Here is a 19752-nt window from a genome sequence, read left to right as displayed (position 1 = left end):
TCCAAATAGAGGAACTTTCTGCATCAAAACAATTGAAGGGACCAAAAGAAAAACAATACGTAATAGATGAACAATATTCTAATATAAAATACATTGCAATGTATAAAAATGTATACAATTACAATTGTATAAATCATAGCTGGGTTGACAAATTATATTTTTAAGTAACAGATTTGTGCCAAGAGATGTGCCAACTAGACGATATCCTTTTTGTTCATAATTAGTAATGCCCTAAATAGCATTTTACCAGAAGAGGACCACAGCCTTCAAGGTAATTCAATTAAGAGAAAGGAATATTGGAACAATAGTGTATAGTTGGTTGAGGAAAGTTGTACTCTTATGAAACCATCTGAATAAAAATACCACAGTAATTGTAGCTTTCAACATAATGTGAATGCCATTCCACACTGTATGGAAGATTATCAGTTGGAATGCTCTTTAATTCTCAGAAGAAAAAAAAAATCACAACTCTCTCACATGTATATATCAAACTCAAAATCTCTCACTATTTTTTTTTCACCAAAGTCAATGTGAACTACTCAAGTAGAGTGCTTAAAATTTTCAGTAAGAAAGAGAAAGATGCACACTTTTGCTCCAATTGTATCCAACTGGCAAAATTTGCTCCAATTATCAAATGGGGTCAGCTGTGTGTAATTCTCATAACTGAGATATAAATGAAAATAGCCCTGGATTGGAATTCAGCAGAGCTAATTCTAGTGATATGCCATTTACCTTTCATATGATTTGAGGTAAGTCACAATCTCTATGGCTTCCACTTTTAAGGATTCACTCATCATCTATGCAAAGATGTCCTAAATATATAAACCTTAAAATGATTCCACTTAAATTCCACTCATCTCTCTAACTACCTGTTGGCTATCTCCATCTGGTTTTGGGACTAGCACCTTAAACCAACATATATAAAACTAAGCTCATCATCCTATCTTAAAACTGTCCTTCCTCCCAACTTTTATTTCTGATGAGGGAACCATCATTCTTCTGCTCAGTCAGATTCAAAAATACAGTTACCTTCCATTCTCCCCTCTTCCCTCACTAAATACATCCAATCAGTTGCCAAGTTCTAGAAGTTTTAGCTCCATCATATTTTTCAGATTTGTCTCCATGTCTTTACTACTACATTCTAGTGTAGGTGAAGAAAAATAAGGTCCCCTTACAGCTTATTCAGCAATCTCCCAAAAAAAAGCTCATTTTTTCTGGTTAAACCATCTTGTTTATGGTTGGCGTTCAGTCATTTCAGTAGTGTCCAACTCTGTGACCCCATTTGAGATTTTCTTGACAAAGATATTGACAGTTTCCTCTCTGATTCATTTTACAGAAGAAGAAACCGGAGTAAACAGGCTTAAGTGACTTGCCCAGAGTTTCACATTTAATAAGTATCTAAGGCCAGATTTGAACTCTAGAAGATGAATCTTCCTGACTCCAGGCCTGACAACACTCTTATCTACTGAGCCACATCGCTGCCATTTGTCTATACAGCTACCAAAAAACCTTTAAATGGTACAGCTCTAACTATGTCATAGCCCATTCATAAACCTCCAGTGGTCCACTCTGACCTCTAGTACAAAATACAAACACCTCAGTCTGAATCTGGCTCTTATTCTATATTATGTCTTTATTCACAACTCCATGTCCAGGCAAAGTGTACTACCAGTTCTCCAAACCCAATAGGCCATTTTCTACCCTCTCACATATGCCTAGCATGTTCACTTTCATCTCCACCTTTTCTAATTCTTACTTTCTTTAAAGCTTTAACTAAAGTGCCAACTCTTTTGAGTAGCCTTTCCCGTCCTTTCCAGATGCAAATATTCTCCCCTGGTCAAAGTTTCTCAAACACCCATTCTAGAATTCTGTTGTCTGGCTACATGTTCCCTTAAGTAAGCTTTTTTTTTGAAGGAAAATACTGTTTCTTTTTTTACTTCATATATTTTCTCCTAGTATTAAGTAGATACATAATAAATATGTGTAAATCTGAAAATAACATAATATCTCATATTGATACAGTGTTTTATAATTTACACAGAATTTTCCTGAAACAAGATTATTACCAGACAATCTCACAGTTTCCTCCCACTTCTAAAATTCTCCAGTTCTCTGGTTCATATTTGCTTTAAGTCTCTGGTTCTAATTCTCTTGCAATTTTACCTAGACCCTGCTTCCTGTAATTTCATTAGGTAAATAAGCAAAGGAATTTCATTTTCAAGACATTGATGGAGAAGCTTTATCCATAATTAGAGAAATTTTAAAACCCAGCTCTGGTTAGTGTTATTATCCAGTAATCAAAACTGACACTAGCTGACAGGATCATCTTATGATACACATACATGGAATACCACAACCATGTGGAGCTGTTGTGTGCTCATCAATGGCCTGTTTTGTATGACTTGCATACAGAACATTTTGCTACAATTTCTCAGCTTCAAAGATCCGTATATATTGGTCTTGTCCTATGCACAATCAGCTTGATGGCACGGTGAAGGGAATTTTTGACACATTTTTCAACATTTTTATTGCTGTGGGGCTGATCAAATTTGGCAGGCTTTATTTGCAGTTTAAACGATGTAGTTAATATGGCAATACACCTGGAGTCAAGAAAACCAGAGTCCAAATCTGGCCTCAGACACCTCCTAATTATGTGATATTGGGTAAGTCATATGACCATTGTCTCCTTCCATTTCCCATAAAATGAGAAAGGTAAGAGGGCCAACCTCCCAGCATTGTCGTGAGGATCAAATGAGTTTACGTATATAAAGCACCTTCTCTAGTCTAAACTAGCTATGATTATGGTTTATTGTATACATTGCACACATGCACACACAGTAGCTGCAACTATTTTGAACACAGCTATGTAACAGACATCAATTTATCTGTGTATGTTATATTGTTTAATATAATTCAATTTGGTAGAATATTAATAAGACATGTTGATAATAAAATGGTTTATATAATGGGTTTCTGACTTAAGGGGGATATAACCTCCATGTAGAAACTACAAATAATTAAACTTTAAAGAACCTTAAAATTACAATCTAGTTATAAGGCCTAGGATTTTGGGACCTAGGATTAACAGTGGAATCCAAGCGGTTGCTTTGGACATTTAACCTCTGGAGCCTCGGTTTCCTTATCTTTAAAATGAGATTAAACTAGATGATTTCATAAGTCACCTCCAATTCTAGAACCATTAGGCTTCATCTAATCTAGTTTATCATACTTTGAGGGGAATTTCCTCTAAACCATCTGATCTTGCAGATGATTATCTGTATACTATCCAAACTCTGAGTGATGGAGAACTGACTCACAAGGCAGACTATTTCACTGGTCAATAACTCTTAGGAAAATATTTCTTCAATTGGACTTCCTCACTTCACAGGTTCAACATCTACCATCTAGAGCTACACAGAATAAATGTAATACATTTATGTGGTTTCTGCCTTCAAGACAGGTTTTACATATTCCTTACATTTCTTCTTCAGGATAATGATCAATATTCCTTTCAGCTGATCTTCATGTGACACTGTTTTACTAAAATTTTGCTTCAAGGGAAGTAAGATATTGATATTAATCTTTGGGCATGCTCAGAATTGAACAGAACACATTTATTTGAAGCATTGAAACTTACAAAGCACTTCACTAAAATTAGTTAAAAAAAAAAAAAAAATCAAAACTAGCTTTAAATTCCCGCTCTACTTTATCCTATACCTATGTGCAAGGGTGGAAGGGGAGTGGGCTCAGTTTTCCTACTTGTAAAACAAGAGAGTTCATCAAGTCAAGATTTTCTGAGGTCCTTCTTAGCTCTAATCATCTGATCCTATGATCTCACACACACACACACACTCCTCCAACACTAATGATTCCCTATTACTTCCAAAATCAATTATAAAATCCTGTTTGGCTTTTTTGGTAACACAGTCACTTCTTAACTTCTCAGTCTTCTTATAATTCATTCCCTCCTTAACATACTCTTAAAATCCAAGAGTATTCTCCATGACATTCCTTGAACATTCCATTTCATGACTCCAGGCAATTTTCCTGGTAGTCCCCCATGCCTGGAAAGATCTTCCTCTTCATCTAACCTCCAGGCTTTTCTGGCGTCCTTCCATCTGAGATAAAGTTCTATCCATAGCAAGAAGCCTTCCCAATTCTCCTTAACTTCCCCCCTGAAATTAATCTCAATTTATTCTGTTTATATCCTGTTTTTATATCATTGTTGGCAGGTTATCTTTCCTGTTAAAAACTGTGAGGTAGGGCAGTTTTTACTTTTATTTGAATCACTAGAATTTAGCATAGCATATAGTAGGCATTTAATAAATGCTAGTCAACTTATTAGCTAACTGCATAGATAGTATAATTATTACCATTTCCAATTTAAAATTTAGACAGATTCCAAGAGGGTAGATGATTTGTTCAGTGTCATGTATATTTCAAGTGTTTCAGCTAACACTTGATTCTAAGTTTTCTGTACAAATATTGTTGCATAATGTCTCCAACTTAGGTGCCATAGTGGATAGAGTTCTAGGCTTGGAGTTAGTAAAGCCCAAGTTCAAATCCAGCCTAAGACATTTACTACTGTGTGACCACAGGCATGTCATTTATCCCTATTTTGCCTCAGTTTCCTCATCTGCAAAATAAGCTAGAAAAGGATATGGCAAACCATTCCTAAATCTTTGCCAAAAAAAATAAACAAAACAAACAACCCAAAAACCCAAATGGGGGTCACAAAAAGTCAGAAATAGCTGAAATAAATGAACAACAAAAATTGGACCAAAGGATCGCTCATTTCCTAAAACTCTAAAATACCATGTCTAAAACAAGAAAGATTTTTAAAATGAGAATATTACATTCAAAGTATAAAATATATGGAATAATAGAGGAAAAATAAGTTAACTGTGATTGTTAAGTGGTATATGGGTAGATGGAATTTAAATTAATCTGCAAATGTTTTTTCAATTCTAAACACACTCAGACACATGCCAGTTCAGCAAAGTATCATTTTAAAACAAACTCTTCCCTAGGGAAAACTTGTGGCCAAGGCATCTGGCCTATGATTCCAGAAGGCATTTTACAAGTTACTATCATTTTCACAGACACCCTAGGGTAGCACTAGCTTTAAAATAAATTAAAAGTTTCTTTAGAAAAACAAATTTCCCAAGCCTCCCACAGCCATGAAAATAAAAAAGTAAATCTCTGTTGGCAAGATCCAGTTCTTCATTGCTTCTCTTTGCAAGAAGATGCCTTTCAGACTCTATTCGCTGGCTCTGTTTTTAGATATAACCCCAAGGCATACCCTAAAATCCAAGCACAACATCAGGTTGATGTGAAAACTGCTGTGAAAAGTTAAAATAAGTCACATATTGCACTTCCTCTTCTATTCTCTTGTCTTCCAGCCCCAGTGTAGCAAAAAGTTTAGCTTACAATCTATCACAAAATAAAAATTATTCACAATGCACTTATACAAAGTGTTAAGCTGGGATAAAAAAAAAAAGCAAAAATGAAAGCATCTCATGCTTTTTTAGTGAACTTTAATATAAGTTCAAGGCTGCTTCTTTGGAATACAATGAGCTCTAAAAATAAAAAGTTTCTGAATATAGTCTCCCACTTTAGTTCCAACTATACAAGCAACTCAAATCCTGATAAGCTTAACTATTTATAGCTGTCTCAGACCAGAACTAGCTGATGGCACAGCAGCTCCTTGTCTACTTAAGGGTTAATTATTCTGATACTATACTGTCTTCTTTAGCACTATTTAGCACTTTTCTTTATCACTATTCTTTAGCACATTTCAGTAATATTTAATACCTTCAGGAGAAGGAGAAATTAAAAGAAAATTAAAATTTGAATAACCAGTTTATTGCTTGGGGGCAGGTCAAATAGGGTGGGAAAGGATGGGAGGAGGCTTATCTGAGATGGGTAGATGACAGTGGCTAGGCACAAGATCTGGAATCTGGAAAACATCAATGACATTATTTTTAAAGAATAAAAAATGTCATCAAAACAAAGTAAAAGATCAGATATCTATCTAAAGCTCAGAGGGGAGTGTAGTGGATAGAGTGCCTGTTCTGGAATCAGAAAGATCTGAGTTCAAATTTGAACGTAGATCCTTATTAGTTGTGTGAAATAGGAAAATCATTCAACCAGTCTGCCTCAGTTTCTCCACATGTAAAATGAGGAAAAATAACAGCATCTACCTCCTGGGTTGTGAGGATAAGTGAGTTGATATATGCAAAGTGCTTCTTAAGTCTTAAAGCCCAATGCAAACCTTAGCTATTATTATCATCTATGGATTTCAATTATGTTTTAACACCAGTAGCATAGATTGTAAAGTTTCAAATCTACTCTTCAATATTTATGATTTACTCCTAACAAAGAAGAAAAGAAATGCAAGAGGAAAAATGACTTATTTTATTAAATACCTGAACTACCAGAAATATGGCACTTTACATAGGGCATTTTACATGAAACCCAAGTAAAGGCAGTAAAAGCTTTTCCAACAGCATTAAGTATTAAAGCACTCATAAATATGCAATGAGGTTTGTATCCATTTAATTCTCAAAGGCAGAGAATTTCTAGTTACAATCTTAATTTTGTTTAATTTGAAGCAAATTCTTCCAGTGTCCTCTTTCCTGGATTCTAGAGTCGTCTACACTTGCAGTCTTTATTTCCTCATTCAATTCAATAAGCATTAAGTTGTTACCTATTATGTGCCAGATACTGTGCTAAGTGCTTTTCAAATATCAACCATTTAATTTTCACTACAACCTTAAGAGGTAGTTCCTATTATTATTTCCTTTTTATAGTTTTAGAAACTGAGGCTTTACTTCCTCCCCACTAAGCTCCTTGCAATTTGGCTTTGACCCAACCATTCTATTTAATATCACTCTAACAAATATCAACAATGATTCCAACTGCTATATCTGAGTTGTCATCTCTTCTATGAAGATTTCTCTGATTCTCTAAGTTGTTAGTGCATTTTTTCTCCCTCAGTAAATTATGTTAATATATTTAACTTTATATTAACTTACTTGTGTTCTTGTTGCATCTTGAGGGAAAATATAAAGCCCCTTCAGTTCAGGGACTGAATATTCCCAATACTTAGCACAATACCTTGGTCTGAGAAGGTATTTAAAGAGAATTACAAAGTGCCACAGTTATTTATTTGTTTCTTTTAACTCATTTAGATTTCTGATACTCAAAATAATGAAAAAAAAGCATTTGTTAGACATCCAGCCATTCTAGAGAGCAATTTGGAACTATGCTCAAAAAGTTATCAAACTGTACATACCCTTTGATCCAGCAGTGCTACTACTGGGCTTATACCCCAAAGAGATACTAAAGAAGGGAAAGGGACCTGTATGTGCCAAAATGTTTGTGGCAGCCCTGTTTGTAGTGGCTAGAAGCTGGAAAATGAATGGTGGCCCATCAATTGGAGAATGGTTGAGTAAATTGTAGTACATGAATGTTATGTAATATTATTGTTCTGTAAGAAACGACCAGCAGGATGAATACAGAGAGGATTGGCGAGACTTACATGAACTGTTGCTGAGTGAAATGAGCAGGGCCAGGAGATCATTATATACCTCAACAACGATACTGTTTGAGAATGTATTCTGATGGAAGTAGATTTCTTCGACAGAGAAGATCTAACTTAGTTTCAATTGATCAAGGATGGGCAGAAGCAGCTACACCCAAAGAAAGAATACTAGGAAATGAATGTAAACTGCTTGCATTTTTGTTCTTCTTCCCGGGTTATTTATACCTTCTAAATCCAATTCTCCCTGAGCAACTAGAGAACTATTCGGTTCTGCACACATATACTGCATCCAAGATCTACTGTAACCTATTTAATATGTATAGGACTGCTTGCCATCTTGAGGAGGGGGCGGAGGGAGGGAGGGGAAAAATCGGAACAGAAGTGAGTGCAAGGGATAATGTTGTAAAAAATTACCCTGGCATGGGTTCTGTCAATAGAAAGTTATTAAAAAAAAAAAAAAAGGCATTTGTTAGGACCAAAAAAAATGAAGCATCCATATCCAGGCTAATGGCATGTCTTTCAAAGACAGACTTTAACTGAAAATTCCTTCAGTCATACTGGGATCAAACTTGCCTATGGCTAGAAGTTGAGTCAGGTTCATATTGATGGGGTTACAAGATTAGACATTATACATGGAAATGACTGCTGAAAGAATGGCACTGTGGAGCTGCTTTGGAGTTAAGTTTTACAGGTCTCCTTGGGACCACAGCAATTACCAATTAGTCCTTTCAAGCATGGTCAATTACCTATTTCTTGACATGGGTCAACTTGCCCTGGAAGAAATTTCTTACTAGAGCAACATCAGTCAGTCAACTGCCTCAATCCCTAGCCAATCAATACCGGCCAAGGAAAACAGGGATGAATGAGCAGCAAATGTCCAAGTAGAATATTTCTCTTAGCCAAATTGAATATTTCAATGTTACAAACATTACAACAATTGAATGTAATTGATAATCATTGCCTATATTTGTGCTCCCAATCAATTTACCTATTCAATACAAATACCTGTTCTCTCATCTATAAAGAAGAATGGCTCAATCCTTTTTTGTGTCACGGACCCCCTTTGGCAATCTGGTAAAGTTTGTGGACTTCTCAAAATCATGTTTTTAAATGTATAAAATAAAATCCACAGGATAACAAAGGAAAACAGTTATATTTAAGGAGTTATCAGATTTTCAAAAACCCACAAATTAATGGACCCCATTTTAGGAATCCCTGATTTAAGACCAAATATAAACTCCTGTTGGGAAAGTCCTTCACAACTTAGCTCCAATTTACCTCATTATACTTTATTTGCCCTATATATTTAAACTATTCAGCTAAACTGGCATTCTTAATGCTACTCCATAAAACAGTCTACTTCCCACATACACTCCTTTTTGCAGACTATTTTCCACAAGGGAAGGCACTTCCTCCTCATCTGTGCCTCTCAGAAAGTCTAGTTTTTCTCACAACTCCGGATCAAGTATCCATTTTCTGCATTAAGCTTTTTCTGATTTTCTCACCTAGTAGAACCTCTGCTTTCTTATCCCTAACCCACCCATCTCATGGTATTGATTTTCTATATTTTTATATTTACATATGCTCTTTAAGAGTTGAACCTCTTTCACTTCTGTTTTTCTTGCAGAATGTCTGGTACATAGTAGGTAATTAATAAATACCTTTTGATTTATTGAAATACTAATCATAAGGTACACATCCTTTTATGGAAGATAATCCAAGAGTTAATAAACCAGGCATCATTAGACATTTTAATTACCTTTTCTGGACCAATTCATTCCTCCCAATGATTCTCTGTCACCCATATTAGCCATAGCTAAATACAAAACCACTGCATAAAACGTCAAGCTTTTGCCCTCCCTCCAACTGTGTCTATTTTTCAGAATGACTTTTCAGATAGAAATAGCAGCTGTCAAGGCAAGTTCTCATTTTAAACACTAAAACTAGAAGAGGTGCTTTGAAAATCATCTTAAGAAATACAATTGACCAAATTACTTTTTCCCATGAGGTAAAAATGCAGAATATGAATTATATAAACCTATACAATAATACATACTTAATTAAAAACTTCTAACAGTCGATAATATTTTTCTTTAAGCTTTCAATCAAACATGCTGACTTAATAAGCTAAGTAGCATCTTTTAATGATAAATATCTTCATAGCTACAAAGAATTCAATATTGCATTTTTTAATCAAGATCTCAAAAGTGTTTAACAAACATTCATTAAGTCTCCACTACTCAACAAGGAGCATTTAAATTCTTCTCTTGAACTGAGAATTAACAGAATCAGAATGCCCATAATTGTAGGGAGTGAGTCAGCACAAGAGCTGGGAAGAGATTTAGGAGCTCTGATTTCTTCATTCACCACTGTGGAACACTCATTCACTGGCATAAAGGAAACTTATTGTCTGGGAATAAAACAGAGAGCATGGTTTCAAGTTAGGGTTGAGACAGCCTAGAAAGATGGGTAACTGAATAATGTAAGCAATTATACTTTTTTACAAACAAGTCCTTACCACTAGGAATAAGGAAAGGAGGAGACCTGAAGTTTGCTTCAAAGTAAAAATTTTGTTCTCAAAGTGAAAGACAATGGGCAAATAAATGGTGTGCAGGCAAATATACAGCTAGCTTTTTGCTTTATATATGAGTCAGCCATATCCTTGGATTACTGGTAAAAATAGATCAAATAAGATAATCCATATAAAACACATAACAAACCTAGAAATGCTTAACACATTAACTTTATTTTTAATACCCTCATACCATTCTTTCACAAGGCTGTTTGTGAAAAACAATATGATAATTTAAAGAAATGCTATATAAAAATAGGTTAATAATAATAATGACTCAAAGAAACACGCAGGGCCTATTCAAGAGAAAATGAACATCTAGTCTTCCAAGAACAAAGAACATAGAACATGTACAAAGGAATCATTTGGAGCCAGACTGAGGAGAGTTGGAATGTTATCAAAGGTAGTTTAGATTTAGCTGGTAATGCATAGGAAGCCACTAAGGGTTTTTGAGCAGAGAGTAACATATGGTTGTGTTTTTAGAAAGATTAATCTGACAATGTGATAGAAATAGTTTGGAGAGGAAAATAAAGTTAGTGAATTTGTAAGCAGACAGAACAACTGTCTCTATTTTAAAAGAAATTATCAAATGAGGATGATAGTTATGACACCTACTTCTCTAAAAAGTACACAGTAAAAAAAATTAAAAAATAAAAAATAATAAAAAAATAGAAAAAATAAATAAAATTAAAATAAAATAAAAAATAAAAAGTACACAGTAAATAAAACTGAGTTTGTTCACTTTTTTTTTTTTTTACACTAAGTGCCTTCTGATGTGACTCATTTAGGTAATCAATTTCACGTAACTGCTTTAAATTCCTACAATTGTGTCTGTACAGAATGGACATCCCAAAAGGGTTTTCCAGATCTTTTTGGCCTAAGCATTTATTACTGTTTTCTCCCACTTCTGCTAACTTACACCCTGTACTCTTCTGCTGTAACTGAGATTTAGCCAAGTTAGAGTCATGCATGATAAGCACTCAAAAAATGAGAGGTTCTGATCTGAAAGGCAGAAACCCATCTGAAAAAAATATTTCTGTTCTTTCAAGTGAAGGGGATTTCTTTTCAATATCTGGAATTTATGAAACACTCACAACAAACTCAAGATAGTATAAGATGCCCAGCTTAATTCTGTTTTACACAATTAAACTTCTCATTTATACTACTACTTTCAAAGTTATCCTGGATTCATAGTTTCCTCTAAATTCTTACTCTTGCTTCCCACTTTCTCTAATACAATTTATTTATATCATGAAGTAGCTTCTAATATTCTCTGACACAGATGCTGCCCCTAGCCCTTAATAACCTTTTATCTTGACTATTAAAAAGAATATTAGCCCAGAATCATTCATTTTAGGGTCTATTTTCTTTTATGTACAATAGGAATGATAAAATTTTCCCTATCTGGTTCCAAGGTGTATTGTGACATGTTAAGGGGGGGGGGGGGAATTAACAGGTTTCAAATGAGATACTTCAATATTGCTCTGAAAAGTATGAAATGCTGTCATTTTTCTAATTATTCATCTAGTATATGATACATATTTCTGTCCACAATTCCCTTTCATCTAATGGACAATCTGAAGAATTCAATTCTGCTCCTATGTAATATCAAATACAACTCTGAAACACAAGACAAGGGCTGGTACATTGCTCCCCCCAAAGCTATACAGGGGTTGAGGTAAGAGGGATGATTTGGAAACAAAGCTGAGATTTCTTTTTAACATCAATCTTTCTTAAACTGTTCGCTGAGCACTGTTGCTTTGTGTAATAGGAATAGTGATCCATCTATCAGATCAGATTCAGATCTATATCTGAAGCGTACTATCCTATACTATTAAATTTAAAATTATAAAAACTACATATGGCAGTCATCAATGTGAAAAAGAGCTTTAATCAAATTTTGCTTCCAAATTTCTTTGAGCCATATCATCCCCTTTATCAGAGACTCTCAGTGTTAGAAGGACCTCAGAAGCCAATTAACCCAACTCATGTCCAAATAAGAATCACTTCTCAAAAATCCCTCAAAAATGGTCATCCAGCTATGGCTTAAAAGACCTCTATGAGAAGAAACCCACTATTTAATCTAGCAAACTATTCTACTTTGGGATAGCTCAAAGAGGAGGTTTTCCCTCAAAATCTGCCACTACTTACTCATTGCTGTTAAAACAAAACTCATTCCATAAGATAGAGCTTTCAATATTTGAAGACCATTATTGTGTGCTATCCTTTCAGTCTTTTCTTTTCTAGGCAAACTGATAATCAAGTAATATAGTCTTGTCTTTCTTTGGATAACCTCTTGCTCATCCATTTCCTTCCATAAACATGGTACCCAGAAGTAATCAGTTTCTACAGATAGAGTCTGACTAGGACAGAGCGCAACAGGATCATCACCTTCTTCTTTTTGGATATATCTCAGATATCTCAGAGAGGGAACTTATTTCCCAAGGCAGTTTATTCCCTTTTGGACAATTCAAAGATATTCTGTACCCTCAGATTAGCAGTGCCTCTGGGTTCTGTTATTACATTTGAAGTCCCAAAGTATTCTGAAGTCAGTTACTTTAGAAAAGGTCACTTTTCAAACTTTAATCAAAACAATTTGAAAGGGAAATTACTGAAACTAAGTAGAGAATTCTTTTCCTCCCTCTCACCTACTGGCAGGTAATTATTAAGAGAAATGGGGGGAGGAGAGAAGAATATTATTGATGTTCTTATAATTGTAACCAAAGGAGAAATCTCCCCTACTGATCAGGATAATTGCCACTATTACCAAATAAACTCTTGCTTCTATTTAGAGCAAATGCTATCATTCACACCTTTTATCAGCTACTCTAAACCAGTAAAAGTTAAATTCACTAATCTACATATACGGATCCCTGCATATCCCTAAACAAAAGATACCACTAATGCACACATATGGATCCCTGACTTAGTTTTAAAATGTAATGCTATGTTTTATGGCATTGTTATTTGTTTTGTAATTTATTTTTCTGTCAAATAATCTGATTCATGAAGTTCAGACAGTTCTTGCTTTACATTAAGTGAACTCAGACCTCGGCCGAAGGAATTCTTACATGAGAATCTGTCCATGTTTGTGGAGAAAGGAGGGAAAGAGAGAGACACAAGTTAAGTTTAAGAACAAAAAGCAGGAAAGGAAGAACAGGAGTTGGAACACCTGGGGACCAATACCTACAAGAGAGGACAGATTATATGCCAGGGCTGGGATAAGAGAGATGGTATGGAGAATGGACCTACACAGAGTGCCCAACCCAAAAGATCTTCTCTGGTCTCAAGCCAAGCCCCCAAAGCCAGAGAAGTGTGCATCCCAGTGCTCTGCTTTTACTTGAAGGGTTTTTTTTTTGTTTTTTTTTTTGTTTTAAGATTTTTTTGTTTGTTTCTTTTGGTTGAGAAGGGTATGGGAGGTCAGGAAACAGAGCTGAGGAGCAGGAGCAGAGAGAGCTCACAGTGATATACAGTAGCATTAATATAGTTGAGTTTTTGGAATGAGGATTCCTTTCAGAATTAAGTAATGTTGAATTTGCATAAGCTAAATTTATGTAAAGCAAGAACTGTCTATGCTCAGGAATATTATAGGTAAGCCAGATTTTTAACACTTTTGTTTTAAATCAAGCTTTCTGCACAATCCCACTAAATGAAAACAAAGCTTTTTGTAAAAAGAGGGAGTAGTGGGGGAGGCCATTGGAGAAGTAGGGGCAGATGGGACCCTCCAGCAATTAAAAAAGGGCAAATTCTTCACCTATTCAATTTTTAGGATCATATATGTAAAACATGGAGAGGATGTGTGTGGTGGTGATGGTTATGGGGGAAGGGCTAAACTTGAACTCCCCTTTCCTCTTCTTGTGCAGAACCTTTATCTATGGCTTCCATTATAATTTCAATATAATACACTCTGTCCAGCTGTAGGATATGAGAAATGACATGGTCCACCTTCCTTAGTTTACAATTCAGAAAGAAAATTGAACCAAAAGGAATTAAGTGACCTTGCTGAAAAATCACATAGCTAAAATAACAGAACAGGAACTCCAAATACTTTTTATAATTAAATACATTATTAGATACTAATCACACGCAAAGTCCTGTCTTGGATCCTAAGAATACAATGATAAATACATCTTGGAATGCTGTCAGAGAATCTATAATCTAATGGGGAGGGATGGGAAACAAGTAGATAAATAACTTTGATAAAAAGAGAAAAATAGAAGCACATAAGGATAAAAAAAAAAAAATGCTGTGCCAAAATTATCTGGAGTGAGATAAGTCTCTTCATAATGAGATCACTCACTTCAATGAAAGCTTCCTTCCATGCCCAATCAGAAATTTACATATTATTTGGTAGGCCACAGGGAGGCACTAAAAAGTTTTTGAGGTGTGGAATATTTTGTTAAAGTGGATAACAAAATAGGATAGTCTGACTAGAGCATCCAGAGGAAAAGGAAAAAGAGGGCTGGTTGGAGGCTGAAGAAGAATTCTGCAACTGGCCAACAATATAAAGTTACAGAGAAAGGGGTTTGGGGGGGAGCAAGTGGGAAGACTCCCAAGTTATGAGCCTGACAGAATGGCAGAATGGGAAACCCATTAATATAAAGTGAAATTAGAGAATAATTTAAGAGAAGAGTAGAGTTTAAGGGAGAGATAGTAAATTAAGTATAGAAAGGATTCACTCCAAGACTCTAATGGTATATCCAAATGGCTATATCCAGCAAGCAATTAGAAATGCAAAGAGCTCTAAAAATATTTTGTAAAGTAACAAAGAAATCTGGATTCAGGAAGATTCTTGTTTGTGAGTTCAAATCTGGAATCACTTATACTTAGTAGCTGTATGACCCTGAGCATTTAACCCTGTTTGCCTCAGTTCCTCATCTGTAAAATGAGCTGGAGAAGGAAATGACAAACCATTCTGGTAACTTTGCCAAGAAAAATCTCATATTATCACAAAGAGTTAGACAGGAGTGAAACCAAAGAGCAAGCGAGATATAGATTGGAGAAACCTATGAATAGAGATAGAGGCAATAACTAAAACCATAGGAGTAAAATATAATCAAAGAATTCAGAAAGAGAAAAAAGCCTAAAATAAATCATGGAGACTCATGTCTCAGATACTTAATGTGTCTCAGTCTCTTCAATGATAAAATTGAAATTATCTAGAAGAATTGTTGTGAGGATTAATGAAATATTTGTAAATGTGCTTAGCACAGTGCCTACAATATATTAGATGCTATATAAATGCTTATTCCTTTCCCTCTATGACTCTTCAGAATATTTTAAATGCATAAAACAAAAAAGATTACAAACAAAACCAATTATATTCAAATACAATTATCAAAAAATTTTTACAAGTTCACAAGCTTCACATGAGGAATCCCTTTCTAGTAGGTCTCTTAGCTATTATATGTCGACCTTCCACTGATTACTACTTGCCTTTACCATCCAATCAGCCCTCCTTTTCAGGTCATACATCACACCGACACAGCTATATAGTATACTTGGAAGAATGTTAAGGAGGTTAGAGATGGGCCTTTGTTTCAAGAAGTTTAGGCTCATTCAAAAACACCATGAATATTTCTTCAAGTAATCCAGTTCAATCTGCTCCTATTTCAGTTTGTTCCAACTCACTGTCTATCCACATTATTTGTCCAAGAATTAGATACTGATAGAAGAGTTCTAAAGGTTGTCCATCCAACTGTCTAGGAAAGTTTGGACAATAGACATTTATCCCTACTCCTTGTTTTTAAAAAATAGCACAGTAATGAGATGTTTCATATATTTTCATAATTTTCTTATCCAGACATGCCCACAACTTCAAAAGTAGCACCCTACACAGAAAGCACAGGGTAGAAAAAAATGCCAACTTATCCTTTCTGCAACTTGCTCATACTCTCCCATTCTGCCCCACAACAATTTTTGAGACAGACAGTAATCTAAGAAATTATGAGACAAGCATTTCATTGACTGCACATGAGTTTTGTTTGTTTGTTGTTTTATTTTATTTTATTTTATTTTACAAAAGTTAAACTGCCCTGATTCCAAGTACCATGAACTATGTTTGGCAGATATGATGTTGTAGGTGAAGAATAACATGCTTTTTTGCCCAATATCAGAAGTAGTAGCGTAGCCAGCTCTCTTCAAGTATTACTTATGGCTTAGATTTTTGCCACTAGAAAAGTTAAAATCATTACTGATGAGCCAACAAGGACACATTTTTAACTTCCTTTTCCCTTCTTAAAAAAAAAAAAAAATTAGTAAAGTCAACTGACAAGGAGACATACTTTATATGTACATGCTATAAGTTATTAAATACATGCACAGCAATATAAGATCTCATTATTTCTGCATAATGATGAATGGGGACTATTACATTATTATAACTATCTGCTGGTGTTTTATCTTCCTAGACTGTGTCCTCCATGAGAGCAATGATCATGTCTTATCTAATTTTGCTTCTCCCACAATGTCTGTTCAGCATACAAGAGGAGTTTAATAAAGGTTTGCTTAAACTGATTACACAGATGCTCAGCAATGTTGTGATACATGTCTAAAAAAAATCTATTCAGTGCTTAACATAGTATCTGGAACATATTCAGTCATTTTGCAATAGTGTCCAACTTTTCATGACTCCATCTGGGCTTTCTTGGCAAAGATACTAAAATGGTTTGCCTTTTCCTTCTCCAGGTCTGCAACATAGTAGGTGCTTAATAAATGCTTGCTGACTAAAAACAAAAAACAAAATAAAAATCAGGCCAATGTTGGAACTGAGGCTGACTGAGTCATCTAAAATTCTACCCAAATTGTATTACTTAAGTATCACAATGGCCTAAACTTTATGATGGGAAATATACCAACTACATACAGCAAAGCTTGGGGGCAAGAAAGTTTGGGTGGAGAAGGGAGGTAGTAAAATGGGCAACCTAATTAGTAAATGATTCAGTATAACCACTGTAACCAAGAAACAATTCCCTGAATAAACAAACTTTACATCTTCCTAAGTGCCGAGGCAGGGGCACCTTCAGATGTTCAAGTGGTATGACTATAATAGCAGATAGTCACAAATACTGCCCTCCAAAGATCAGAGAGTGAAAGTTAAAAATAGGTAATTTCAAAGAAAAGAATGTTTTAAAAAAATCCATAACTAAAAATATTCTAATATTTACTGTTACAAAACAGAGAATAAGGGAGTGAATTTCTGATTTAAATCTACAATGGCAGGTAAGGAAGGAAACATGGTACATAAGGCAGGTCAAAGACTGATATTGAATTGCAAATTTATTTAATTCCACCTTGAAGTCCTTGTGGGAACTTTACTCTAGCTAATTCAATGCCCTTTGCTTTTTAAAGAGAAATTAGTTCATAAGGATCCCAGAAAAGCAAGAAATGGGGGTTGAAGGATTGCATAATATCATATTGGGGCATGCAAAGGGGAACCAAATTAGATTGATTTCTGCAGAATATTTATGCTCTTGCCTTTCCCCTAACAACTCAGGAGAGAAATATTTCACCAAAGCACCTGTAGTGCTTTCACTCATATCTGCAACTATACTCCCTCCCAGTTAAGCTAAGAATTTATTTCTTAAAAAATCTCACATTATTTACACAACCTTTCAAGTCAGTCTAATTGCCCCCAAATAAGAATCCTGCTTCAAAATTCTCCCCAGCTCCTAGGAAGTTTTTTCTTTTTTAACTATGCCTCACATGCTGACCTCAAGTTCTGAGGCAGAGATAAGAACAATGTGAATAAAAATTCCTTTGGTGATTTATAAATCTCATGTTACACACAGTTTCGTATACCTTTTGCTCCTGAAAACAAAGAGGAGCAACCCAAGCCCCTCTGACTTGAAACGAAATAGCTTTGTTTGGTGTTCCTTTTGACGTGGCCTTGATGTAGTGACCAGAATATTATCCTAGCTGCCTGAACCCCAGGTGTCTCAGGTAACCTAAGAACAACAGCAGCAGGGTTCTGCAGTCTGCAGTGGCATAAACCTCTCAAATTCAGTCCAGTTTCTCAGAAAACCAAGAACCAAAAAGCTTGTCTGAATTTACACCTTTTAATTCATTCCAGCTCTTTAAAGGAAAAACATTACAGGAAGATGTGAATCGTTCCCTGTTTGCAGATGTTACAAAGCCAGAACAAACAAGTCTTGTTTTAAAGAGGAGCCTGGAGTTCCCACTTACGAGCTCAAGTTCCATATGGGTACATATACAGGTATGCGTATGTATGTATATATTATACACACATATATACATATACATACACATATATAATTGTGGTTTGTTTCTATTTTTAATCCCATGCTGAAAATGATCAGAACTAATAATTAACTGCATGCAATGTTTTCTACACTCAGGTCCAAAATACTTTCAATTCAGGTAAAGGATGCAGATGTACAGTAATAAATTTTTTTTAAAGGGATGTCAGATACTCGATTCATTTCACTGGTCACTTTCTACCTAAACCTGCTGCTGAATTCTGCCAAAAGCTGGCCCCAAATAAAGATGTCATCCAGGGTTGCACGCTTGCCTGCAATTGACAAATTACTTCTTCTAAAAAGTTGCTTTCGATGTGCACCTTTTTGGATTTTCCCAGATTGAGTAACTTGGACAAACAGATCGGGAAGACCAATTGGCTTGCAAGATGACCATCTGTTCTGTAAGAATGAACTAGTTTGATTTGGGGTTGGTTTCTCTTTATTGGGGGGAGGGGGGAAGAAGACGGGGACTTTTTAAAGGGAGCCTGAAAAGATACGACTTCTAGCACAGGCGTCTCCAAGTTCAGGGCACTAGCTAGTGTCCCTCCCCTCTCAACTACAATGCGGGCAGTCTGGACGCCCTTTTGCTCTCCGGCAGTCCGTCCCACCCTCGGCTACACAGACACACACACATATACGTACACACACACTTAGACTGCGGTTTGCAACAACTTCTCTCCACCCCCACCTCCATTTACTGCATCTGGGGAGGGGGCAAGGGGGACCAGCAGCGGGGGCTGGGCCAGGGACAGCCGCGGTCCGACCCCGGGGCTTAACTCACCGCTGTCCAGCCGGGCGATCTGGGGCAGCCGATAAGTGCTGACCAGCAAGTCCAGCGGAACGGCCCCCGAACTCCACTTCACATCCTTCAGACTGTAACCCTGAGAGGGGGCTGGGTCCATCTTCTTTGCCCCCTTCTTCAAACACCCCTCCCTCTCTTTCCAGTCCACTACCACCACCTCCTCCACCGCCTCCTCCGGTTCTTGGGAGTGGGGTGCGGTGGGGGGCTGAAGCGGGAGGACAGACAAGTCTCCCAGGCTGCCGGGTGCAGCAAAACTGGGGGGAGGGGGCTCTGAGGAAGGGGGAGAGCGCTTTGCTCGTGGTTCAGCCGCTGCTGCTGCTGCTGCTGCTGTTGCTGCTATTGCTGCTGCGGCCGCTTCTGCTGCTGTTGCAGCTGCAGCTGCGGGACATGGCTGAGACTCCCCGGGTTCCCTTACAGAAAAGGACTAAGGAGAAACCGTAGCGGCGGTGCTTGCTGCTGCGGCTACTGATAGTTTTGCTGCTGCTGTTGCTGCTGCTATTCCTATTCCTGCTCCTCCTCCTCCTCCAGCCCCCCGATTGCAGCTGCGGCGACTGCCCGCTGCTCTCCTCCTCCT

The 19752-nt window shown here is 36.4% G+C and overlaps 1 protein-coding gene across 2 annotated transcripts in view; it reads right to left on the bottom strand.

Moving 5' to 3' along the window:
- The window catches only part of GAREM1 (GRB2 associated regulator of MAPK1 subtype 1), a 194141-nt gene extending 174844 nt beyond the window's left edge, over window positions 1-19297 (bottom strand). For both annotated transcript variants that reach the window (XM_031946474.1, XM_031946475.1), the window contains exon 1: window positions 19158-19297. In XM_031946474.1, the coding sequence (XP_031802334.1) occupies window positions 19158-19278 (121 nt within the window). In that variant the 5' untranslated portion in view covers window positions 19279-19297. The remainder of the gene's footprint in view (window positions 1-19157) is intronic.
- Window positions 19298-19752: the final 455 nt, after the last annotated feature.

This window comes from Sarcophilus harrisii, chromosome 1, assembly GCF_902635505.1.
Source record: "Sarcophilus harrisii chromosome 1, mSarHar1.11, whole genome shotgun sequence".
Classification (NCBI taxonomy): domain Eukaryota; kingdom Metazoa; phylum Chordata; class Mammalia; order Dasyuromorphia; family Dasyuridae; genus Sarcophilus; species Sarcophilus harrisii.
The sequence above is the reverse complement of the archived record's forward strand: the minus strand, read 5'-3'. Positions and strand labels throughout refer to the sequence as shown.